This window comes from Callorhinus ursinus, unplaced genomic scaffold (assembly GCF_003265705.2).
Source record: "Callorhinus ursinus isolate GAN/ISIS: 27379988/994484 unplaced genomic scaffold, GSC_fseal_2.0 scaffold100, whole genome shotgun sequence".
Classification (NCBI taxonomy): Eukaryota; Metazoa; Chordata; class Mammalia; order Carnivora; family Otariidae; genus Callorhinus; species Callorhinus ursinus.
Genome location: NW_027397162.1, coordinates 495,123 through 522,110, shown reverse-complemented (window position 1 = coordinate 522,110; position 26,988 = coordinate 495,123). Strand labels below are relative to the sequence as shown.

Sequence of the window (26,988 nt, the reverse complement as noted above, 5' to 3'; positions counted from 1 at the left end):
AGAGAGGAAAGCTCTTAGCAGCTCTATTTAACTACTTAAACAAGTTCTGAAACTCTCCACAGCTTTCAGAGGCAAGGGCTGAGGAAAGGACTCTGGGGCAGACCTGAGTATGCCCTTGAACTCCTGGCTAATGCCAACGTACTGCCCGTTTCTTCTAAAGGCACATTTTGGTAGGCAACTTTCATGCTCACAGCTGGAAATTGGGAAAGATTTAAAAACATTTTTATACGCAGAACTAACCTTAAAGTGTATGTGGCCATCACACTGTCAACAGCACAAACAACTGAAAGTTAATTGGTTTCCTTTTTAATTTTTATTGCACTAGCACAGTTCCAACACTTTTTTTTTGTCTTCATCAGCACTCAGAGCAACTGGAATTGGCAAATATTTACGCAGGGGAGAGGTACAGGTGGCAAACTGTGAATTTGTTAGGGGAAATGCGTAATTCAACCATGGTGACATACCACTACACACCTTTTAAACACACCTTTTAAAACCATTAATGACAAAAAGACTGGAACAAAGGTGACCACGTTTCAATTGGTGAGGAGGAGAGGAAAACCAGAGTAACCACGAGCACTTTAGAGACTCAGGCATTGCACTGCTAGCTGTATCAAAACCCATTTTGAGAGGATTTGTATGTTCACAGTAAGCTTACCTGTGACAGCCCCAGGACACAAACCAGAAAACCCATTTGTTAGGTGAATGGATGAACAAATAACAGTGTATTATGTACCCTTAAGAAGCCAACTTTAAGAGTAGTACCCACATTGGGCGCCTGGGTGGCTCAGTTGGTTAAGCAACTGCCTTCGGCTCAGGTCATGATCCTGGAGTCCCGGGATTGAGTCCCACATAGAGCTCCCTGCTCAGCAGGAAGTCTGCTTCTCCCTCTGACCCTCTTCCCTCTCGTGCTCTCTCTCATTCTCTGTCAAATAAAATCTTAAAAAAAAAAAAAGATTGGTACCCACATTAAGATTCCAATGATGTCAAATTCTAGAGAACACAAAATAGTATTTGCCTGGGAGGCCAGACAGAAAAAGGTTTAAAAGATGAAAATACTTATGGTTAAAATTTTACTAGTGTACCAGGTGTTGCATTTTTGTTTTGTGCACACCCATTATTAAGTGACCTTACAAAGTACATTTTAATAAGTATATTGCATGCCAAGCAGAAATGGTTTCACATAAAAATCCGAACCTCTCTTCGGGAAAAGTAGGAATTTGGCAACCCTAGGTTCGATAGCTGCACCTCTAGCATGAGGGGGAGCTCTGCTGTGTACTAGCGGGCAAGCAATTCCACTGGAGCTCACCTGGATAGGTCCAAAGAAACAGGGAGCCCAAGTCTCCGTTGGTCATAAAAATCACATACCTACTGCCTTTGGGGGTCTGGGCTTCTAGTTCTGTTTTCAACTCTCCCTTCCCCCCACCTTTCTTTAACTTGGAGAGCAAGAGGAGCAGTTAGCTCTTAAGGGCCTCAGAATTTCTGCAAGAACCTTACTGTAAACCAGCCATGATCCCTGGAATGTGTAAGCATCACAGTCCCTCCAGTTTGCTGGTTTTTTTCCTCACTGCCTACTGCCCCCAGTGTTTTTGTACTGAATGCGGTTCCTACCTGATGCCTGGAGTCAGGGAGACCAGCCTTCCAAACATGGCTCTCTCTTGGGACCCGAGAGACCTGGGGACATCATGTGACCTCCAAGGTGAAAAAGAGAAGCTGAATCAAAAAACACATGATTCTTACAACTGTCCTCTCAGGGAGACCTCTACACCCACAGAAAACCCTAACATCTGGATTACAAGATTAGTCACACAAAAAGCACTGCCCTGTAGTCTATCCTAGGCGGCTTTGGGGTTGCAATGTAAATCAGGCCAAAACCAGAGTGACCGCTAGCCCGTGCCATGATACGATCTATCCCCACTGAAGCATACAAAGTTGGGACACCCACCAAAGAAACTTGCAGTGACAAATGTGGCAAGGGTCCTGGACAGGTTAGAAAGAACAACATGGCTCCCTACGACCAGCGTGTTCAGACATGTGGTGGTGGTAGGCTTCTGTGTTAAACACCAGGCTCATTCCCTGCTATCTCCACCTCCACTGAAAGGCCTTTCTCCGGTGTGCACTTTCTGGTGTCGAATGAGGTTAGACCTCCGGCTGAAGGCTTTCCCACATTCGGTGCACTTGTAAGGTCTAGCTGGGCTGTGAAGTTTCTGGTGGTCAATCAGAGCAGACCTTTGGCTGAAGACTTTGCCACAGTTGCTGCACTCATGAGGGTTTTCTGGGGTGTGAACTTTTCGGTGTTGAGTAAGTTGCGTGCTCTGGCTAAAGAATTCTCCACATTCACTGCACTCATAGGGTTTTTCTCCAGTATGAACTCTCTGGTGTTGAGTGAGGCCAAAGCTTTGGCTAAAAAGTTTCCCACATTCATTGCACTTATAAGGCCTTACTCCAGTGTGAACTCTCTGGTGCTTGATGAGGGTGGAGCTTTGGCTAAAGAGTTTCCCACATTCACTACATTCATAAGGCTTTTCACCAGTGTGAATTCTCTGGTGTTTAATGAGGCTGGGACTTTGGTTAAAGAATTTCCCACATTCACTGCATTCATAAGGCCTTGTTCCTGTGTGCACTCTCCGATGTTTAATCAGGTTGGAGTTGGAGGTGAAGAATTTTTCACACTCACTACATTTATAAGGCCGTGCCCCAGTGTGAATTCTCTGATGTTCACTAAGGCTGGAGCTTTGGCTAAAGAATTTCCCACAGTGGCTGCATTCATAAGGCCTTTCTCCAGTGTGAATTCGCTGGTGCCGAACAAGTGTGGGTTTGTTACTGAAGGCTTTACTACATTCGCTGCATTCATAAGGCCTCTCTCCAGTATGGACTCTCCGGTGCTGAACAAGTATGTGTTTGTAGCTGAAGGTTTTCCCACACTCATTGCACTCATAAGGCCTTTCTCCAGTGTGGACTCTCTGATGCTGAGCAAGTCTGTATCTGCGACAGAAGGCTTTCCCACATTCACTGCACTTATAGTGCTTTTGTCCGTTGCGAAAAAGCTCTGCACAGCTGGTGTCCTTAGGTGGTGGCCCCTGGCTGTGAATGAGCTGGTGCTGGAGAAGGCCTGAGCTCTCAGGGAAGGGCTTCCTTGGCATGTGCGTTACACAGCTCTTCGCGTTTCTTCCGAGGGGTTTCTCTCCACTGTGTTGCTTCTGATGCTGGTGAACTTTCCTCTGTGTCCCACACAGTTTCTGGCCAGGGTTTGTTCCCAGGTACTCAGAAGGTGATGGTGAATACAAATCACTTTCTGAGTCCAGGCCATGTTCCTGGGTGTAGGCCTTCTGGGTAGAATTTATCTGTGACCCTCCTACAGAAACGTTCTGCTCAGAAGGTGCTGCCTCATCCTCTGTTCCACGCCCACAACCTGAAAGCAAAGAACAGTGACGAGCTTGGGTAGGGGGCTGCCAACCCTCCCCCTGCCTGACACCAGGGGATCAAGACAAAAGGAGCTGGGAGGGGGGGTAGTTTGAAGATGAGGGCTGCATCACAGAACAGGGAGGACTCACCATGCAAAAGACACATGGATGGGGTGTACCATGGGGAGGAGGGGCTGGGTCCACAACTCACATCTTCGGAAATGTGTTCTTGCCAGTGCCTTGGTTATACCAGTGTTCAAGTATTATTTTAAGGGTATGGGTACATACAGATTGTATAACACATTAAGTGTAGCCCAATGTTGGAGAGCACAGCAGAAGGAGCAATGATCAGTAGAGACCCCAATGAAGGGTAGAAGACAAGGGAGGGATATACTCCTAGGTCTCTTTTGAGAGGAAAAATGACAAGTGGGCAAAATGTCAAAACAGGGGAGGAGCCTCTGACCTTGGCACCAAACAGTGTGGAGCCCAGGACATGACATGTCCTGACAGGATTCCCAGCTATGTATCACATCCTCCCCCATTTGGAGTCATGTCTACTTTGTCATGTATGTGGTGTTCTCCCAGTTCCAGTTGGACAACATGGGATCTAGAAGATGGAAGCCTTTAAGGGAAAGACAGGACAGCTAAGCAGGCAGCACTGGTCCAGGGCAGCCAATCCCAAAGCCACCTCAGGAAACAAAAATATCATGGAAATTGTTACTGAAAGAGCTTCAGAACAGGGGGTGTTGAGCTCTTTGTGAAAGCAGGTGTAGCATATATGCCCCAGCCTCAGCACCCAGAAAGAAGAGGAAAGACAGATTAGCCCAGGACACTGGGGTTGGTGTGAGGGGCCTTACCCAGTGATGCAACAAGTGCAAAGACCTCCAGCATCACATCACGGTACAGGTGTCTCTGAGCCTCGTTAAGAAGCCTCCATTCCTCCTGGGAAAAGTACACAGCCACTTCTTCAAAGGTCACAGAGCCCTGGGATGAGGGGGGCAGTTATGTCCATAAGCAGCCTCTCTCTGCAGGACCCCAAAACTACCCCAAACCCCAGCCCACATTCACTCCCATCCCTGCTCATTATCTCCCCTAGCTCTCCAGCTTAAGCAGTGGTACCCAGTTTCAACAAAGAGGCAAGTGGTCAGAGCGATGCCTTCTGAGCTCTGGGCCTCATATGCAGGACCCCCAACCTTTTCCTGCAAGACATATGCGAGTCCCCAGGATCATGCCTCCCAGACATAACCATGTTGGGCCTAGCATTCTCTCAAACTCCTACTCACGGGACCATACCTCCATCATACATCTGATCCCCACCACTACTTAGCCCATAAAACTGACTTCTGTCTGTGTGTGGCATCTAGGAAGTGCTTGCCAAGTGTTGTAATAAATCCCAACCTCCAATGGTCTCAGCCCTGTGTAGAAGGGGCTTCTCCACCTGACCTTGTTCCTGGCTTAGACCACATGCAGATCTAAATACCCTTGGTCACATTCTGCCTCTACATGGCACATTTTGTGTCTTGCCACTTTACCAGGTGTAATCTAGGTCCCAGTAACACACTTTATGTAAGCTATCTTATGACCTCCTGACAGAACCACCACAAAAGCCTGGTTGGGTGAGTGCACAGAAGGGTGATGAAGCACCAGTCTGACCATTATTGCTCTGGTCTCATGTTCGCACCTCTGAAAATCTGGCTACCTGCTGGACTTTCCCCTCCCCACACCTCCCTCTGCATCCCCCATTACTGCTACTCTGTCTTGTCCGTCTTTGTGCCATCTAATCCTCCACAGCACGCCACTATAACCTGAACATGCCTCCTCCTATATGAGATCCAGAGTTCTAGCTTGGGATACACAACAGATGCCGCAGTGTGGACGTCTTGAGAAATGCATGACCAGCTGTCCATTTGTCACCTATACTTGGGAGTCTCTGAAACATTTGAGACTCAACATGGCCAAAACCTAATTCCTTGATATTCTCACCAAAAACCATGGAGCCATCTGTGACCTGGTCAGCCCTACTTTAAAAACAAATTCAGGGGCACCTGGGTGACTCAGCAGGTTAGGCATCTGCCTTGAGCTCAGGTCATGATCCAAGAATCCCAGGATCAAGCTCGGCATCAGGCTCCCTGCTCACTGGGGAGTCTGCTTCTCCCTTTGACCCTCCCCCCCCCTTGTGCTCTCTCTCTCTCAAATAAATCCTTAAACCAACAAATCCAGGGCACCTGGGTGGCTTAGTTGGTTAAGTGTCAGCCTTCAGCTTGGGTCATGAGCTCAGGGTCCTGGCATCGGGCTCCCTGTTGGGCAGGGGAGTCTGCTTCTCCCCCTCCCTCTGCTTGTGTGTTCCCTTGCTCACTCTCTCAAATAAAGAAATCTTAAAAACAAAAAAACCCAAAGACAAATCCAGAAGCCAAACAGTTCTCCTACCTCCACATCTACCACTTTAGCCCAGCTACCAATCCTGATCCAGCCTCGTTAATGATCCCCAGTCTGTGGTATACTCTATCACCAAGGGCAGCTTCTCAAGACCTGAGCCAGATTCAGTTTTCTCCTCTTCTCCAGAACTGTTTGACCGCTACCATCACTCTCAGAACAGAACCCTGACTCGGCTCCCGGCCCTCTGTTCTCAACAGACATAACAGAGACCTATGAGACCTAGAACACTCCCCTGAACGCTCTCATCTCAGTCTCACCTCCAAGCCCAAGGCTTTCTACATACTGATACCTAATACACCTTTCACACCTCACCCCGTTGCTTGCCAAAAGTGGGCATCTCTCTCCATATAACCTCTGACCTGGGCTTAGGGGCTTATCTAGAGTCTTGAGACACCAGGGGCAGGAAGAGTGGCAGCAAAAGGGTTCCAGGACACCTGACACTCACCGGTGCAGGGTCCATAAGTGCTTCTGCTGAAAGCAGAACCTGCAGGAAGAGCAGGGCCATGTTAGTTTAAGTCCCATGAGGGATACAGACAAAGTGAAACACTTCATGTTATTTCACGTAGATGAAAGCTGAAGGGGATAAAGCAAGCATTTATACAAGAAAGTAGAAAGTGTTACGGAGTCATGCCAAAAGCATGTGTGCATCTTCAGAAATGTCTGTCTTGGGTTGTGTTGTGTTTGAGGAACATCCCTTATGCGAATGAGCAACAAGAATAAGAGCGAAATTATGTCCAGGTTTATGTGTGGGTGTGCTTCTGAACCTTCCATTTTATTCCTTATTATTCTGATTCTTCTTGTGCCAAAAATATGTTCTTCTCTTCCTATACCTTGTAGTTGGCTCTAATAGCTGGTTAGGTATGTGACTCCTTATACTTCTTTTTCAAGTTTGTCAATAAATGTTCAGAAAGATATTGCAAATATATTTTCTCCTTTGGTACAGAACTAAACCAAACTCCTAGTTACTTGATTACGCCCTCGAAATAAATCTCTGCTAAAGAGGTTGTCGCTGGGGCTCCAGTAAAGGTGCTTAGGGCAACTGCATTTCTGACTGTTTCAACTTAAGAGAAAGGGAAGGAAACAAGCTAGGACTACCTAACCTCTGTTCCATCCTCATTATATAAAATTCTTTGCTTTGAAGCATTACTTTCTATCCTTACAATGATTGAATTTCTGTCTATCTTAGCAAACTACCTTAACTGAAATATCCCATCATCATGTTCTCTTGGAGTAATACCAAAGGCAGATGATGAAAGAGTATAACCACTTAAAAAGCAAAAATCTTGTGAGTGTTGAGTATAAAAGTTTATGGTAATGTTAAGTGTGTGTTTAAAAAGATAACATTAGTAACGTAGCACAAAGATTGGTCAGAAAGTGAAAGTTAGTTTAAGCACAATAATTTTAATAAATCTAAATCACAATTTAGGAAAACTGCATCATTAGACAAAAAGAATCTCAAAAACAACAAAAACCCAGCCAAACAAAGAATATATCCATAAAGGGTAAGATTAATGAGAAAGGAAGAACAAATCTTGACAATATTCCGAAGAGTAACCAAAACAATGTGGAGAAAAGTACACACACCTAGATTTCATAACAAACTGGAGCCACAAAACCCAAACCCAACACTACTAAAAGATTCAAAGCAACCAAAGCCAAAACCTTTACCTTATACATGTTATTAAAGGATGCCAAGGGGCACGTGGGTGGCTCAGGTCATGATCTCAGGGTTGTGAGATCAAGCCCCACATGAGGCTGCTTGGGATTCTTCCTCCCCTCCCGTTCTCTCCTTCCTCCCCTCCCCCTGCTTCATGCTCTCTTACTAAAATAAATACATCTTTAAAAAAAAAAAAAAGGATGCCAGGATTGGAGGAAATATTCAAATAGGAAAAGCCATTAAGGTCCTGGAAAGTAAGAGGGAACAAAGCAGAAACAATGTGTGTTTCACCATAAAAATGCATGCTTGGTGTGACTGCAAATACAAAGAGTAATTGTTCCCAAAGAGGTGATAACATTATAAAGCTGTTCCGGTAAGAAAAGTATTGGCACAGAAATTAGGTTGAAAAAACTAGATCTCATCAAGTGGGGCACCCATGGGTCTTGATGCTTCAGTGGCAGTATGGAGCATTAAAATAGCTTATAAATTACTCTGTGTGGCAAAACAAATTTAGACCTCCACTTTAAATGATGCACACACAAAAAAGTAATTCCAGCTGGAGAGGCTTAGATGGGAAGACAAAAGTTACATCTGAGTTAATAAATGAACAGATTTCTCAAACCAAAGCATCGTAGTAAAGAATCCCACTACATTATAATAAAACGGCTCCTGACTGGGCACCTGGGTGGCTCAGTTGTTGACTGTCTGTCTGCCTTCAGCTCAGGTCATGATCCCAGGGTCCTGGGATCGAGCCCCGCATTGGGCTCCCTGCTCCATGGGAAGCCTGCTTCTCCCTCTCCCACTCCCCCTGCTTGTGTTCCCTCTCTCGCTGTGTCTCTCTCTAAATCTTAAAAAAAAAAAAAAAAGGGCTCCTGTTGTCATAAAAACTGAAATGACAAGCCACACAGGTGAGCAAAAATTACACAAATTCTTGAATCCTCCATAATTGTTAAAAAAAATCTAAAATTTTAATATCTAATGAATTGAAATCTTGGGTATGTAAACAAGAATTCCAGCAAGCACTTTTTAAAAATACAAACGTAATGGTAATCATTAAAGCAAAGCTCAGTAAGGCTGACCTCGCAAGCCTGACACTGGCCCAGTGCTAGTAACACTGTAGAAATTAGTAAATACTGTAAGCTGCTACGGGTATATAGATTGGTAACATTCTGAAAACCAATTTGGCATTATAAAGTAAATTTAAACCTTTGACTACTTGTAGAAATCTATCCTTAATACATATATGCTAGACAACTGTGTGCTTTGCCCCAGAACATGTGGCTATAGTAGCAATGTTTATAAATGCAGAAAACCATGGGCAACACCTATAAAGACATTTTATTCATATATTCATACCATAGAATACCGCACAGAAAATGGACAGATGTAAAAAGTTAGTCACAACATACTATTGTGATGTCCGTCCTTTCACAGAGGGTTTCAAAACACATGGAAACCAATCAACTATCAAGACAATAAAAGATGCTTACTGGAAACATCAGACAACAGCTTAACTCTGGAGACTGGGATAACTGTTGTGGAAAGACCTGCACAGCTGGCTCCTGGGGTCCTATCTACAGCCCACCTCTTCACGTGGGCAGTGTGAGCGTGAATTAGAATGCAGCGATCAGGCCGGCAGGGGGAGCTCTCAACCAACCCCACCAGGCGCTTTCACTGGCAAACTCAACAGAAGACAGGGGGGCTCTACTAGGAGCTACTACTTCGCTAGCCCTGCAACAGCCCAGCCAATAAGAAGCCACCATACTTCCAACGCCCACTTTGCCCCCACGAGCGTTAACAGCCCTTTCTAAGCTTGCCTGGACTGCAATGCTCCTGCTATTCCAGAACTGAACCCAAATAAACCCACTTGTGGTGGGAAAATAGCCGTCTTACTTTTTAAGGTTAACAGTAACAATTACAAGTAGTAATTTTACAGCTGGTTACTTAACTGCACATGTCTCTTCAGGCATGTCTTACTTCAAAATCTGGAAGACCACGGTAAGTGGGACCGTCCCAAGAACAAAAATACGAAATTTTAATGCAGAGTCGGGCGAGGGCCCAGATGCAGAGAAACACAGCACTGACCCGAACCGGAATCGCCACGGCAGCCGCGGGGAGGAGCGTGGCACCGCAGTCTTCAGCCCCGGCGACAGCTATGTTGAATCTCAGAGCAGCCGGCGCAGCCTGTCGCTCCTCCCGTCACCTCAGGGAGGCCCAGCATCCAAAGCTTCCGACCGCTGGAGAGAACCAACTTTACAAGATGTCGCTGAAGGCCAACGCCGGAAGGCCCGCCCAGATGCGGTGCTTAGGACGGAAGTGCCTCTCCTGAGCCCTCATTGGCCCAGTAAAGGGGACGCACGGCGCACTGCCTTCCGGGTAATGTAGTTCTGACGGAGCCAGAGGGTCCACGAGGGTCTCCATTCCTGACCTCAGGAACTGCCCAGCCACACCAAGAAAGGCGCTGGGTAGGGATGGCTGCAGGTTTTGAGGAAGGGGCGGGGCTCCAGCTTGTTGGGTCACACCCAGATTTCCATGGAATGTAGTCTGTGCTGACCACACAAATGTACTGAGAAATACGTATGATTTCAGATGTTCCCCCAAACTACAAATGGTTACTCAGACACAAAGTGCATCCACCCACAGCTGAGATCTAAAACAGTCTTACTGCTTTTCAGGTACACGTTAGACTGAAACTTCAGAATCAACTGGAGTTTTTCTATTAGAAACAAGGTAGAGGGGCTCAGTCTGTTAAGCATCTGACTTTGGCTCAGGTCATGATGACCTCAGGGTCCTGGGATCAGCTTGCCTCCAGCTCCCAGCTCCCAAGGAAGTCTGCTTGACCCTCTCTCCCTCCTCCCACCTGTGCTCTCAAATAAATCTTAAAAAAAAAAAAAAGCTAATAATTATATCCAACCCTTACATTCTTTCTTGGATCCTAAGACCGATAAGAGTGGGGCACCTGGGTGGCTCAGTCGTTAAGCGTCTGCCTTCGGCCCGGGTCATGATCCCGGGGTCCTGGGATCGAGCCCCACATCAGGCTCTCTGCTCAGCAGGGAGTCTGCTTCTCCCTCTCCCTCTGCCTGCCACTCCCCCTGTTGTGCTCTGTCAAAAATAAAAAAAATTAAAAAAAAAAAGTGACTTACCACATGGGGAAAGGGGGCTTATGAACACTGAGGCACAGAAAAAGATGAGGAGAAACTGGACACCTCACACACAGCAGTAATGTAAAATGGTACCAGCATTATGAAAACAGTTCCTCAAAAAAAATGACCAGATTACCATATGGTCCAGCAATTCTACTTTTGGGGGATATATGCAAAAATAGTTGGAAAGCAAGGTGCTGAAGAAATGAAAGTAAGGTCTGAAAGAAATATTTGTATAAGCGTGCCCATAGCAGTATTCATAATACCCAAAAGAGGTAGAAACAACTCATGGTCCATGGACAGATGAATGGATAAAGAAAACGTGCCATACACATACAATGAGATACTATTCAACCTTAAAGAGAAGGAAATTCAGACAGATTACCACACAACATACAGCATGGATGAACCTTGACGAGGATAGTATGCTATATGAAATAGAACAGTGGGTTTCAAGGGACTGAGGGAAAGGGAAAACGGCGAGTTGGGTAATGGATTTAAGTTTAACAAGATGAAAAGTTACAGATATCCATTGTAGGTGAATGTACTTAACATTCCTGAACCGTACCCTTAAAAACAAGATGGCAAATTTCATGTGATGTGTATTTTACCACAACTTTTAAAACAAAACTATGTACTAGTTTTTTTTCCAATGCTAATTTAGAACACACTTTTGGCTGACATCTTTCCCCATCTGCTCTACTCACAGTTCATTCTTTCCCAGATGCTGAATGAGTTGGGAGTCTTGGCTAAAGAATTTCCCACATTCCCTGCACACACGCCTTGCTTAATGAGATTTGTTTGTACCTAAATACTTCCCCACTTTAGCTGCACTTGTAAAGTTTCCTCCAGCCTGCATTTTCTGGTGACCGATGAAGCAAGACTTTCTAACAAAGGCCTTGCTATATGCTGAACTCATAAAACCTCAGCCTGGTGTGTTCTTCGGTGTTAAGTCAAGATTTTTGTGTAAAGAATTCCCCGCATTTTCTGATGCTGAAGGAGGTGGGACTTTCTTTCTTTTTTTTCAAGATTTTATTTGACAGAGAGACACAGCAAGAGAGGGAACATAAGCAGGGGGAGTGGAAGAGGGAGAAGCAGGCTTCCTGTGCAGCAGGGAGCCCGATGCGGGGCTTGATCCCAGGACCCTGGGACCATGACCTGAGCCGAAGGCAGACGCTTAACGACTGAGCCACCCAGGCGCCCCAGGAGGTGGGACTTTCTGACGAAGGCCTTCCCACATTCACAGCACAAACAAGGCCTTTCTCCAATGTGACTGCTCTGCTGTTTAAGGAGACTGGAGTTGTGTGTGAAACACTTCCTGCATTCACTGCACTCTTTCTACGCTATGAACTTCCTGGTGGCTAGTTAAGTGTGGAGTTGTACCTAAAGATTTTCCCACATTGGCTGCATTTAAAAACCCTTTCTTTACTGTGATTGCTGAAATGTTTACTGAGGTTAGAGTTGTACCTAAAAAAATGTCCCACTTTCGCTACACTCTAAGGCCCTTCTGCAGTGTGGACTTTCTGGGACTCTACAAGCATGTCCTATGGCTGAACGCTTTCCCATACCTGCTGCACTTACAACCATTTTGTCCACTTTCAAAGGCCTCTCCACTCCGTGTCCCTGTGTGGCTTCAACCCACTGAGAGTGGCTGGGCGGGGTGGGGAGAAAGACTGTGAAGTCCTCTCCACCCTCCCTCCATACCAAGGTCTTCTCTGCCATATAAGCTACGTGGTCCAAATGAAGGGCTCCCCTTTCCTTTAGGGAAAGTTTATCTCTATTCTGCTGCTTCTGATGCTGCTGCAGGTTTGCCCCACAAATGTGCAGACCTCGCTCAGGGTGTGTTCCATCACGCTCAGCCAAGCGCAAAAGGTCTTTCCAGAGCAGCCGCACATCTCCCAGGGCTGGGACTTCTGGATGGATGGGCCTGGCTTTGGAGTCCTGACCTGTGACCCTCCTACAGAAACCTCTTGCTCTGAAGGGGCCTCCTCATCCTGGGCTCCATGCCAGCAACCTGTAAGCAGAGAAATGCCAGTAAAGTGCCTGCTGACTTCGTTGGGAGGAGGCGGCCCCATCGGGAATGTGTGCCAGACACACTCACGGAGGAGGCCACGAGACTGCTGACGGGCGAGGGGGACTCGAGACAGTGAGAGGAAGGCCTGCTGTGCAGAGCTCAGCCTGGCAAGCTCCCGTGACGGGAGAGCCCTGACTCCGGGGAAGGACCCGAGGAATGGGGAAGTGCAGGGAGGAGAGGTGGGCTCCCCAACTCCCTCCTCTGCAAATGACTTTCAACAAGGCCAGAGCTGCTGGTGACCGGTAGCACCGACACAAGCTGGGTCCAGATGCAGAAATGTGTGATTACAACACAGTAGCGGGTGTTCAGAGACTATTTAAAGATATGTGCAGCCCTCCAAGGAAGCAGTGGAAGGGAAAAGATGAGAGCCCAATGTCAGAGTGGAAATATTAGTGGGAAAGAAAAGGTAAAAATGAGGTGTGGCCACTATCCTAGGCATCACACGATGGTGGACATGGGACAGATGCTCCGTGTGAGGGCCACATTCTTTTGAGCCTCTCTTGATGTTGCAGAAGTAATGTCCAACCTGTCAGGTACACGGGGCCCTCCTATTGCTCAATGTGAGCAACCACCTGGGCCTGAAGAGGCCAGTCCTTTGGGAAAGACAGGGAAAGGGAGTAGCCAAGACCCACCCAGAGTGACCTACCTCACCTCGACATCCCACATTCTAAATTTACAACGCCTTCAGAGGAATGTCTCTAAAAAAAACAGACCAAACAGTCTCTACAAGTGGTGACCAGATCAGTGCCTGAAGTTACTGGGACAGGCAGTCCTAAAAGTATATTAGCAAGAGGGATGGGAAGGCCTGGGGCACAGAGGTCCCAAGCATGGAGAGAGAGGCACCCGACCATGGAACGGCACCGAAACCCCCAGACCCACACAGGAGGCGTTTCTTTGGCCTTCTAACGTGCCAGTCTGCACACAGAGCCCAGGGGGTACACTGCAAATGCAACCAGCATCCTCATCTGCCCCAGTCCTGCATCAGAACACCAAAGTCCCCTGGCATGAGAGAATGGCTCTCATTTTCAGGTAGCCCCAACTCTGTTTCTTGCTTTAGCTCAGCCGCAGAGACCTGTGTGAGGATCTAGCTCATAAGCAAGCTTGACCTTCTCTCACCACCCGACCCTTGTTCAAAGCCCTACACTAGCAATGCTTCTGGCTGATCCCATTTCCCTCAACTACTCTACCAGCCTGAATGAAACAATCCCAGCAAGAGTCACCAGGAAACCTTGCTGCATCCACTGAGGGGTGATGGGCCCCGTCCTGCCCCAGTACCTGGCCTTCATTGGAGAGGCACCTCAGCATCCGGCTTATGTCCACTCAGAAGGCTTTACGACTTCCACATGCATCACATTCACATCATATGCACACACCCCCAACACGACTGTCCAGGTGCCCCCCTGAGACACAGACTTAGCCCCCTCCTTCCCTTGCCTTGTCCCTAATGGTGCTACCACCATAATATAAAGATGCCTCCTATGAAATCAGACCCACAGCTTTACTGGGGTCCACATGCCAAGTACCATACTGTGGTTGTCTCCAATCTGAAGGCCTCCACCACTGAACTCCAGATCTGTGGGTCTAACAGCCAACTGGACACATCCACTCAAAAGTCTCTGGAACATTTCTGACGTAGCCAAGAATGGATTATTCACATTGCCTCTGAAAATCCCTTCTACCACTGACTTCCCACATCCTAATTGATGGAATATCCATTCTTCCAAATAAGGCCCAAAACAACGGGCCTGTTCCTCACTCCCCGTTTCCATGTCATCTCCCAGCTCCCTCTCTCTCCACATCAGAAAATGTTCTGCACTCTGTGCAGAACACATCCAGAAGGCAACTCCCTCCTGTCTGGCCACTACCAGCAGTCACTTGCTGGAGTGTCTATCTATAGACCCCCAGTCTATCCACCACTCTGTAGCCACGGGAATCTGTTAAAATCTGGATCAGATCACCTCTCTCCTCAGCTCCAAACCTTCCCTAGGTCCCACTGTCCTCAGATTTGAGGCCTAGAACTTAAGGCTGTCATTCTAGGCCTGATTTCTGTGTGCCCTGACCTCTCACCCCACCACCTCGCCACCACGCTCCCTATCCCATCAGGTATAATAGGAATGGGAAGCTTCCTAAACAACCCCTGCAGGCATCTGAACACTCTGGATCTGTGCCCAGGATGCATGTTACAGCTTACCCAGTCGGTTGTCAGCAATGCAACTGACCCACGGAACCCAGGCTGAGTTCAGGACCCTGGGCTTTGTGGAACCACAGGATTGTCAGTCCTGAAAGAGAGAGAAGAACAGATGAAGATTCTCAGAACATCACCATTCCCTATATTGGGTCGCCTTAACCACAGGGTGAAAATTAGGGTGGGTGAGAGCCTGGGACACCCTCTATTCATTGTTGCAGGGTCCAGAAGCATTTCTGCCACCACCATGGGACCCTGTGGAAGGAGGGAAGCCATGAGAAATGGGAACCATGGTAGGATCCTATAAAGTGAGCTGAACCACGGTCCAAACTGAGCTCCTCAGGCCTTAGTGCTGCTTCTTACTAGCTGTATGACTCTGGAAAGACTGAACCTTCCTGAGCGTCAGTGCCCTTATTCCATAAAATGGGAAGAAGACGGTTTTCCACCTCAGAGGGCTGATACTGATACTGCACCTACGAAGTAGACACTATGTCTCAGCTATCACTGTCCACATCATCAATGGTTTTGTCTATGTTTTCAGTGCAAGTGAAGTGGTAGGGCTTTAAAAATTTGATTGTGGGGTGTTATACGCAAACAATGAATCATGGAACACTACATCAAAACTAATGGTGTAATGTATGGTGATTAACATAACAATAAAAAATTTAAAAAAATAAAAATTTGATTGTGTATTCCTCTGACTTTTCAAAGGTTTAAGAGGATGTAATACACAAAACTTTTATCATAACCCGATACTTAAAGGTAAGTTAACATTTAAACCATTCATTAAGTATTTGGATAAATTTAAGTAATTCAGTGCGTTCATTTCTAATTGCCTGCCTATGTGTACGTATTTGGAGGGTGGTTGCTTCATTAGTGTTCAAAGGGAGGCACTGAGCCCTACTAGTCTTGTACTATAATCATCTGAAGACAGCATGCAGGGAGCCCTTGACTGGACAGTGGGTGGGAGGTGAGGCAGCGGTGCCCTGGTCGGGGACCCAGCTGCTCCACTAACCCAGCTGACCTTTGCCTTGTTCCATAGGGAGTGGTCTTGAAAGTCTGCTTAGTCTACAAGGCGGAGAAGCTACACCAACTCACACCTCAGTTTCCATTCCAGGCCAGCGCCTTACCTTACCTGGACCTCCCTTTCTACATACACAGGCCAGAATTCATCCTACACCAGGACTGCTCCTTTCTGAAAAAGCATCAGGGATACATGCCCACCTGTGCCCTGCCCTCTGGTCTCAGCCCCCACCCCCCGAACCTCACTGCAAAGCCCATCTGAAAGAACAATCTTTTTTTTTTTTTTTTTAAGATTTTATGTATTTATTTGACAGAGAGACACAGCGAGAGAGGGAACACAAGCAGGGGGAGTGGGAAAGGGAGAAGCAGGCTTCCTGCCGAGGAGGGAGCCTGATGCGGGGCTTGATCCCAGGACCCTGGGATCATGACCTGAGCCAAAGGCAGTCATTTAACCAACTGAGCCACCCAGGTGCCCCCTGAAAGAACAATCTTAAGAGTCTCCTTCTTGGGATGCCTGGGTGGCTCAACAGGCAACCTGCTTCTCCCCTGCCTGCTGCTCCCCCTGCTTGTGCTTACTCTCTCTCTCTCTGGCAAATAAATAATATCTTAAAAACAAAAACAAAAAAAACCTTCAAATCTGGATATGCCCCTAAATTAGGTCCCTGGAACCAATTCCAAGAAGTGTGTGTGTGTGTAGACAGAGGGAGACAGAGAGAGTCTTAAACAGACTCTGCTAAGCTCACAGCCTGAGGTGGGACTCGATCTCATGACCCTGAGATCACAACCTGAGCTGAAACCGAGAGTCGGAGGCTTAACCGACTGTGCCACCCGGGTGCCCCAACACAAGGCAATTCTTAAAAACCAGCAAGATGTCCAAGCTTTCAATTCAATTCTGACACTATCAGGAAGCAGCATCAGATTCACAGGTTAAGTCAGTCCTAAAAGAGTGCACTCCCACCTTCAACACCCTGCCATTTCAGATGCCATTTGCAAGCCAGGCTGTTACTTGTGCTTCTCACTGGTTAAAAAGCAGAGGTTCTTAAGACCCTCTCCTCATGTTTAAGTGATCTGCTGGAATGGCTCACAAAACTCAGAAAAACATTTTTCTTGCTTAATTACCAGTTCATTATAAGAGGATATAACCTGGGAATAGCCAGACGGAAGAGATGCATATGGCCGGGTATGAAGACAGGGTGCAGAGTGTCCAAGCTCCCCCCAGGTGCACCACTCTCCTCAAATCTCCGTGTTCACCAACCTGAAAGCTCTCTGAACCCTGTCCTTTAGGGTATTTACGGAGACTGCATTATTACACAGCATGGTAGATTAAATCATTGGCTGCTGGCTATTGGTTCAACCTCCAGCCCATCTCCCTTACCCCAACGTGGGGGAAATGGGAAATGGGAGGGGAGGAACGAAAATTTCCAACTGTCTAATCACATGGTTGGTCCCCCCCCTCCCCACAACCGCCGCCCGCAATCAGCTTAGGTGCTTCCAAAGTCACCTCATTCAGTTGCAAAAGACAACTTTTTTTTTTTAAGGTTTTCCTTCTTTTTTTTTTTAAAGATTTTATTTATTTATTTGAGACAGAGAATGAGAGAGAGAGAGCACATGAGAGGGGGGAGGGTCAGAGGGAGAAGCAGACTCCCCGCTGAGCGGGGAGCCCGATGTGGGACTCGATCCCGGGACTCCAGGATCATGACCTGCGCCGAAGGCAGTCGCTTAACCAACTGAGCCACCCAGGCGCCCGCAAAAGACAACTTTAACACTTAGGAAATTCCAAAGTTTTTGGAAGCTGTGAGTCAAGAACTACGGACTAAGACCCGATATATACGACAAATATATTTTGGTCATCTGAATAACTAATATGTAGTTTCCATACGTCACCATCGCGGCCCTCCCATCCCCGCCCCCTTGCGACCTTCCGCGGACCCGGGGCCCATGCCGCACTGCGGGCGGCACCCCGCCCCGCCCTCCCTTCCCCGCACACACAAGGGTCCCGGTCCCCCCCACCCCTGCTCTCGACTCGGGAGCCCCTGCCGGGATCGCCCCCCGCCACGCCCCACCGCACGGACGGAGCCGGGAMCCCCACGCCGGGGCGCCCTCTGCTCCCGCCCCGCGGGCCTGGCTGTGGGGAGCTGAGCGGGCGCCCCTCCATCGGGGCTGCAGCGCTCGGGGCGGGGAGAAGGCGGCCGAGGGCCCGGGGGTCGCAGCACTCACCTGAGCCGGCTTCATCGGCGCGGCCTCCGCCTCCGACCGGGGGGAAGAGCGGGGCGGGGAGCGGCCGGCCACCGGGCGGGGAAGAGGTCGCCTCGCACGGGCTCTGCGGCGGGAACGACGCCTCTCCCCGCGTTCTCCCGCCCTGTCACCTCCGCACCCGCCAGACGCCTTGTAAGCCTTGAAAGCCCGAAGCCGAGAGCGAGCAAACCGACGAGAAGGAACGGCGGATGTCCCGCCCCCTCACGGTGCGCACGCGTGCAGGCGTCACTCTCTTAAGGCTTCATTGGCTCAGTTGCCGCCGCCGCCGCGCCCCGCAGACTTATGGGTATCGTAGTTGCCGCTTCCGCCACCACCTTCCGCCTCTCGGACGGAGGCCCTCCTCCTTCTGTGGTGGATGAAAGACCGGAGGCCTCGTCAGGGGCTCTGGGAAATGGAGTTCCGCGGCTCCAACGGTGGGGCGGGGTCCCGCCTGCTCTCAAAGGGCATCTCTCCAGATTTCTTGGAGCGCAGTCTGGGAAGTCACACAATGGTTAGGGACCTGTAACTTCATATGCGAAGGAGCTCGGAAGTTCCCAAAGGCTACACAGCCAAAGGGACACAGCCTGTCACGACCCCACGTGCACTCGTAGCTGTCTTCGACCTTGTCGCCTTTCAGAACGCGGACTGAATCTCGAGTCCGTTTTAACGAGCTGCGTATTTGGCTCGGGACAGGAAAGGGAAGGCTTCAGACAGAGCCGTGGAGGGGAAGGTGGGGGAGGAAAGATGGGGCACCGAAGTAGGGAGAAAGGGTGAAGCTGTGCCTCTGATTCCCAGAAAAACATCTTTCCTGCCTGATCAGTGATTGTGTCTGAACGCAGTGAGTAGTCATACCTGAGGTGTTTGTCAGTTCCTTTAAGAATCTGATATCGAGGGGCGCCTGGGGGGCTCAGATGGTTAAGCGTCTGCCTTCGGCTCAGGTCATGATCCCAGGGTCCTGGGATCGAGCCCCGCATCGGGCTCCCTGCTCGGCGGGGAGCCTGCTTCTCCCTCTGCTTCTCTCTCTCTCTCTCTGTCTCTCATGAATAAATAAATAAAACGTTAAAAAAAATCTGATATCTACCTGAAAAGAATAGTGACTTAACACATCCATCTCCTGCCAGGATGGTGTGTGCTCCTTTCATAGTCGGGGCACCGCAAAAAGGGAGCATCCTGTTCTTCAGACAAACGGGAGGAACCCACTACCTCATCTCCTTGCTGGGAAGAGATTTATCAGTTCACTGAAATTCTAGCAACAGTGTCATCACAGGGAGTAGAAATTATCTGAGAAAAACACTTGTGAAATGGAAATTACTGAAGTGATCAGTTATTTATATTTTTGTATTTTAAAGATGTATTTATTTATTTATTTTAGCGAGAGAGAGAGAGAGCAGGGGGAGGAGCAGAGAGGGACAAGCCGACTCCGTGCTGAGTATGGAGCCTGATGTGGGGCTTGATTGCAGGACCCTGACATCAAGATCCGAGCCAAAATTAAGAGTCAGGTCCGTTATTTAGACAGATTAGCAGAAATACTTCTAGGGAAACATACCTGTAATACGTTAAACACACACACACAAACCACAAAACTAAACACACAGGGCACCTGGACTCGGTCAGTTAGGCGTCTGCCTTCAGCTCAGGTCATGATCCCAAGGTCCTGGGATTGACGCCCACATCGGGCTCCCTGCTCGGCCAGGAGTCCCCTTCTCCCTCTGCCCCTCCCCCTGCTCATGTTCTCCTTCCAACGAATAAATAAAATCTTTAAAAAAAAAACATTAAGAAAAGTTAAGATCTCAGTGAAGTTTGAGAGACAGTGAAATCTGAAAAGCAAGAGGATAAAGCCAAGCCTATGGCTGTGCATGAATCTTGGCCATAATCAGGTTTTTTACTCCAAAATAAGATTCTTTTTTTATACTTGACAATGTGGCTATTAACTACTTGGAGGGATAGAGACGATATTTTTAAAGAGTTACCTCAAAGGTGAAAGTGAACAACCATCTGTGCTGTGGTATTTACTGATCTAAGAAATGTACGGTGCGGGGCGCCTGGGTGGCTCAGTTGGTTAAGCCGACTGCCTTCGGCTCAGGTCATGATCCTGGAGTCCCGGGATCGAGTCCCGCATCGGGCTCCCTGCTCGGCAGGGAGTCTGCTTCTCCCTCTGACCCTCTTCCCTCTCATGTGCTTTCTCTCTCATTCTCTCTCTCAAATAAATAAATAAAATCTTTAAAAAAAAAAAAAAAAAAAAAAAAAGAAATGTACGGTGCATACCTACTGGATTTCGGGCACAACAGTGGGTGCATAGGACACACTGGGGATAGGGTTGCCAGCTGCTCTCAGTATACAGGATTGTTCTGTGTTTTCTGTAGTTGTTTATTTAGCATTCGTTTATCTGAAGGCCAAACTAATGGTCAAAGATGTATACTTCTCTCTTGGCAAGTCAGCTTCACAGACTTGCAAAACTGCTATTATAAACACAAGAACAAACCCTAATCTGTGTTTTTACTTCCTGCCCAATAAGGCATTTTAGTCTTAAAGGCATACTCTCAGTTTCTCCGCCTGCCCCCTCCTTCCTGAATGTCACATGGTTTCATGTGGCCCTCCATGGTGTGCTGTGTCTCTTATTTCCAGGGTGTTGAGGATTTCGCTATGTTACTTCATGGTGTCACTGTCTCAGCATCCATTTTGTTTGGCCAAGCCGCCTGCAGGGGACCTTACACTGACATTCACCCCCTCATGGAAGCACATGCCCTGCATGACAGCCCAAAGAGCCATAAGCAAATAAAAGTTCCTGATAGGACTTCCAAAGACCCTTGTAATTAACCATCCCTAGCCTCCCAGCACCTATATGCCTTATGTTCACCCTTAGATAAGACCTCCTTGGAGCTTACCAAAACCCACCTCTTTTTGGTTTTAACTGAACAGTTAGGGCCGCCTGGGTGACTCAGTCAGTTAAGCCTCTACTCCTGATTTCAGCTCAGGTCTTGATCTCAGGGTCATGAGTTCAAACTCCGTGTTGAGCTCCACGCCCACCATGAAGCCTACGTTAAAAGAAAAGAAAAGAAAAGAAAAGAATTGACCAATCTGGGCTTAACTGGGAAACCTGGAAGCCCTAAACCCATGGACCCTAGTAAAGGCATGTGCCCCAGGTCATGCCTTTCTTTCTGCCTGCACTCTTCCTTGATGTCCCTGTTTGGCCCCTGGAAGTGTGCCATGTAGTTCCTCCAGGACCTGTGAGTATAAACTTCTCTTTTTCAATTTCTCTTATGGTCTGTCATTGAACCACAACTTGGCCCACCATCCAGCACCCCGTGCTGTACTTAGCAAATGTTAACTTACCAGTCATAACACAGGAAACTGTTGAGTAGCACAACTTCCCTTTCAATGGCATTGACCCCTCCATGTTGCACTCAGTCACCTTTATAAATCAAGACTCTGTCACAATTGAAGGACATGTCCTGTGTTTAATGATTTGGTCCTGATTCCTACATTGACTTTGTCAGGACACCATAAATATCCTGTATCACAGCTTTTTACAATGTGTTACAGAAAAGTCATGCAGATGACATGGTACTCTATGTGGAAAACCCAAGAGACTACACCCCAAAATTGTTAGAACTCATACCGGAATTCAGCAAAGTGGCAGGATAGAAAATCAATGCACAGAAATCAGTTGCATTCCTATACGCTAACAATGAGACAGAAGAAAGAAAAATTAAGGAGTCGATCCCATTTACAATTGCACCCAAAACCATAAGATACCTAAGGAATAAACCTAACCAAAGAGGCAAAGGATCTGTACTCAGAAAACTATACAATACTCGTGAAGGAAGTTGAGAAAGACACAAAGAAATGGAAAAACGTTCCATGCTCATGGATTGGAAGAACAAATATTGTTAAGATGTCAGTGCTACCTAGAGCAATCTATATATTCAATGCAATCCCTATCAAAATACCATCAACTTTTTTCACAGAGATAGAACAAATCATCCTAAAATTTGTATGGAACCAGAAAAGACCCCAAATAGCCAAAGGAATGTTGAAAAGGAAAACCGAAGCTGATGGCATCACAATTCCGGACTTCCAGCTCTATTACAAAGCTGTCATCATCAAGACAGTATGGTATTGGCACAAAAACAGACACATAGATCAATGGAACAGAATAGAGAACCCAGAAATGGACCCTCAACTCTACGGTTAACTAATCTTTGACAAAGCAGGAAAGAATATCCAATGGAAAAAAGACAGTCTCTTCAACAAATGATGTTGGGAAAATTGGACAGCCACATGCAGAAGAATGAAACTGGACCATATCCTTACACCATACACCCAAAATAGACTCAAAATATATGAAAGAACTAAATGTGAGACAGGAATCCATCAAAATCCTAGAGAACACAGGCAGCAACCTCTTTGACCTTGGTCGCAGCAACCTCTTGCTAGACACGTCTCCAAAGGCAAGGGAAACAAAGGCAAAAATGAACTACTGGGACTTAATCAAGATAAAAAGCTTTTGCACAGCAAAGGAAACAGTCGATAAAACCAAAGACAACTGACAGAATGGGAGAAGATATTTGCAAATGACATATCAGATGAAGGGCTAATATCCAGAATCTATAAAGAACTTATCAAACTTGGGATGCCTGGGTGGCTCAATCAGTTAAATGCCTTTGGCTCAGGTCATGATTCCAGGGTCCTGGGATTGAGTGATGCATCGGGCTCCTTGCTCAGCAGGGAGCCTGCTTCTCCCTCTGCCTGCCACGCCCCCGCCTGTGTGCTCTCTGACAAATAAATAAATAAATAAAATCTTAAAAAAAAAAGAACTTATCAAACCCAACACCCAAAGAACAAAAATTTCTCCAAAGACATACAAATGGCCAACAGGTATATAAGAAAATGCTCATCATCCCTAATCATCAGGGGAATGCAAATCAAAACCACAACGAGATATCACCTCACAACTGACAGGACAACTATTATCAAAAAAGCAAAATACAGCAAGTCTTGCCAATGATGTGAGAAACTGGAATGCTTTTACACCGTTGGTGGGAATGCAAAATGGTAGAGCTGCTATGGAGCACAACACGGACAGTCCTCAAAAAAAACCTAAAAATAGAACTACCATATGATCCAGTAATCCCATTTCCAGGTATACACCCAAAAGGACCTGGAAGAGATATTAGCAGTTCCATGTTCACTGCAGCACTATTCATGATAGCTAAGATGTGGAAACAAACTAAGTACCCATCAACAGATGAATGGATGATGAAAACATGATATATACAAATGACAAAATATTATTCAATCTTTAAAAAGGAAATTTTAGGGGCGCCTGGGTGGCTTAGGCGTTAAGCGTCTGCCTTCAGCTCAGGTCATGATCCCAGGGTTCTGGGATCGAGCCCCACATCGGGCTCCCTGCTCAGTGGGAAGCCTCCTTCTCCTTCTCCCGCTCCCTCTGCTTGTGTTCCCTCTCTCGCTATGTCTCTGTCAAATAAATCAATAAAATCTTTTTTTAAAGGTTTTTTTAAAGATTTTATTTATTTATTTTAGATTTTATTTATTTATTTGAGAGGGAGAGAATGAGAGATAGAGAGCACGAGAGGGAAGAGGGTCAGAGAGAGAAGCAGACTCCCTGCTGAGCAGGGAGCCCGATGCGGGACTCGATCCCGGGACTCCAGGATCATGACCTGAGCTGAAGGTAGTCGCTTAACTAACTGAGCCACCCAGGAGCCCAATCAATAAAATCTTTAAAAAATAATAAAATAAAAAGGAAATTTTACAATACATGACAACGCGATAGACCCTGAGGAGATTATGCCAAGTGAAATAAGCCAGACACAGTATAAAGACAAGTACTGCATGATTCCACTTAGATGATGAGGAATCTAAAATAGTTAAATTCATAAAATCAGACTGGAATGGTGATCAGGAGCTGGAGGGAGGGGGAAATGAGAAGTTACTAATCAACAGAAATAAAGTTTCAGTTAGGTAACATAAAATGTTATTTTAATCATTTTCTTTGCTATTAAAGGAAATCCTACATTTCTCAAGTTTAACAGTTAGTATATACTGGTTTATATCTGTTGGAAAACATCACCAAAAAGATGTGACTGCCAGTTGACCTGTGAGCTAGACCCCAGGCACTCCGAGGCTCCTCACCCCCGCCCCTGTCCTTGGAATGTGGGTCCTGCTTGTCTTTCTCACTCCCAAAGACTGCTCCAAGGACAAAGCCTTGAGATCATGATGTGGTGTTGAGAACACCTGCACAGTGTATGTGACTGAACCCAAGTAAAGCCTCTTTATAAACTTCTAAGATTTGGCAAGTGGTGCAGGGATCCATTCGTCTTGCAGCTACCCAAGACAAGCCTCATATGTAAGTTCCCTTTGCTTATTAAAACAGCCACCTACGAATCTGGACTGGCCTCTCTCTTTGCTCTCTCCCCACTCTCTGCATACAGGTGCTGGTTTTAGACTACACCTGGGAAAACTCGAGAGAATTGTGAACTTGACTACTCATCATTTTCGATATTGAGTGAACAATTGCATACCACACAAATACATTTGAAAGGAAGTTTTATCATCTAATGCCAACTCTTCAGAAAACTCACCACAAATTGACATGTGCATTTTGGTATTTGCTATTCGATACACACGAAAAGTAGATAGCATAACCTCCTTGCCTTTTCATTTTGTTGTTTCCTTTGCCGTGCGGAAACTTTTTAGTTTGATGTAGTCCCACTTGTTTGTTTCCTGTGCTTTGGTATTAATTAAAAATTATTTCCAATACCAATGTCAGGGAGCTTTCCCTTTATGTTTTCTTCTAGCTTTACTGTTTCAGGTCTTTATGTTTAGGTCTTTAATTCGTCTTTAGTTGATTTCGTGTATGGTGTAAGATATGGGTCCAATTTAATTCTTTTCCATGTGGATATCCAGTTTTTCCAACACCATTTATTAAAGGGACTACCCTTTCCTCTATTGTATATTCCTGATTCCTTTGTCAAAAATTAGTTGACTTTGTATGTGTGGGTTTATTTCTGGGCTCTCTCTTCTTTTCCACTGGTCTATGTGTCTGTTTTGATGCCAGTACTGTATTGGTTTCATTAGTATAACTTTGTAGTATAGTTTGAAGACAGGAAGTTTGATGCCTCCAGCTTTGTTCTCCTTGCTCCAGATTGAGCTATTCAGTGTCTCTTGTAGTTCCATATAAATTTTAGATTTTTTTCCTATTTCTGTGAAAAGTGTCATTGTAATTTTGATAGGGATTGCATTCAATCTGTAGATTACCTACCTTGGGTAGAATGGCCATTTTAACATTATTAATTCTTCCAATCAATGAACATGGGATATCTTCCCATTTAGTTGTCTTTGATTGCTTTCATCAATGTTTTATAGCTTTCAGTGTTCAGATCTCTCACTTCCTTGGTTACATTTATTCTTAAGTATTTTATTCTTTTTGTTGCTATTGTCAAGCAGATTGTTTTATTAATGTCTTTTCCAGATCATTTGTTAGTGTGTAGAAATGCAAAACTGATTTTTGTATGTTGATTTTGTATTCTTAAACTTTACTGAATTCACTTACTAGTTTTACAGTTTGTTTTGGTACAGCCTTTCAAGTTTTTTTTTTTTTTAAGATTTTATTTATTTATTTGACAGCGAGAGACACAGCGAGAGAGGGAACACAAGCAGGGGGAGTGGGAGAGGGAGAAGCAGGTTTCCCGCGAAGCGGAGAGCCCGATGTGGGGCTCGATCCCAGGACCCTGAGATCATGACCTGAGCCGAAGGCAGACGCTTAATGACTGAGCCACCCAGGTGCCCCTTTTTCTTTCTTTTTTTTTTTTTTTTAAAGATTTTATTTGACAGAGATAGCGAGAGCAGGAACACAAGCAGGGGGAGTGGGAGAGGGAGAAGCAGGCCTCCCGTGGAGGAGGGAGCTGATGCAGGGCTCGATCCCAGGGCCCTGGGACCATGACCCGAGCCGAAGGCAGACATTTAATGACTGAGCCACTGAGGCACCCCAGCCTTTCAAGTTTTCTACATATAAGATCAGTTCATCTGCAGACAGAGACAGTATTTCTTCCTTTCCATTTTGGATACCTTTCAATTCTTTTTCTCACCTAATTGCTCTGGCTAGGACTTCCAGTACGATGCTGAATAAAAGTGGAGAGAATGGGCACCCTTGTTTATAATCTTAAAGGAAAAGATTTTGGCTTTTCAACGTTGAGTATGATGTTAGTTATGTGCTTTTCGTATATGCCTTTTATTATGTTAAGGTATACTCTACTCAATTTGTTACAAACTTTTTATCATAAAAGGATGTTGAAGTTTGTAAAATGCTTTCTGCATTTATTGAGATGATCATATGATTTTTATCCTTTGTTAATGTGGAGTATTACATGTTGCATAAATTGAGTCATCCTTGTATCCCAGGGATAAATCCAATTTAATCATAGCGTAAAACTTTTCAGGTGCTGCTGAATGTGGTTTGCTAGCATTTCTTTGAGGATTTTTGCATTTATTTTTATCAGTCTCCAAATATTTAGAGAAAGTTCTGCCTCAATTGTTGAAATGCTATATTGTACACCCAAAACTAGTAAAACACTGTATGTTAACTACACTGGAATTAAAATTTTCAAATGAGAAAAAAGAGAAAGTTCTATCAGGAAGTGGAAGACAGAAGTGGGTGTGTTACCAGCAGTGTTGGATTGGGAGGGGTTTATTCTTGCCAGCTTCAACCGTACTCAAGGGGCAAAAACTAAGGCCTGACCTCAATTGTGGAGTTAACTTTAGAAAATATGATTTGAGGGGCACCTGGGTGGCTCAGTCATTGAGCATCTGCC

General features: G+C 46.2%; 1 protein-coding gene across 7 annotated transcripts in view; it reads right to left on the bottom strand.

The window, feature by feature from the left end:
* Nucleotides 1-290: 290 nt before the first annotated feature.
* The window catches only part of LOC112806591 (uncharacterized), a 37,539-nt gene continuing 10,841 nt past the window's right edge, over nucleotides 291-26,988 (bottom strand). Inside the window, exons 1-6 of one of the 7 annotated variants that reach the window (XM_073889012.1) lie at nucleotides 18,140-18,358; nucleotides 14,906-14,993; nucleotides 9,583-12,654; nucleotides 6,286-6,324; nucleotides 4,262-4,388; nucleotides 291-3,412 (exon numbers count right to left, since the gene is read on the bottom strand). In XM_073889012.1, coding sequence (XP_073745113.1) covers nucleotides 2,070-3,412; nucleotides 4,262-4,388; nucleotides 6,286-6,300 — 1,485 coding nt within the window. In that variant the 5' untranslated portion in view covers nucleotides 6,301-6,324; nucleotides 9,583-12,654; nucleotides 14,906-14,993; nucleotides 18,140-18,358 and the 3' untranslated portion in view covers nucleotides 291-2,069. The other 6 variants (XM_073889013.1, XM_073889014.1, XM_073889015.1 and 3 more) reach the window with 6 other exon arrangements.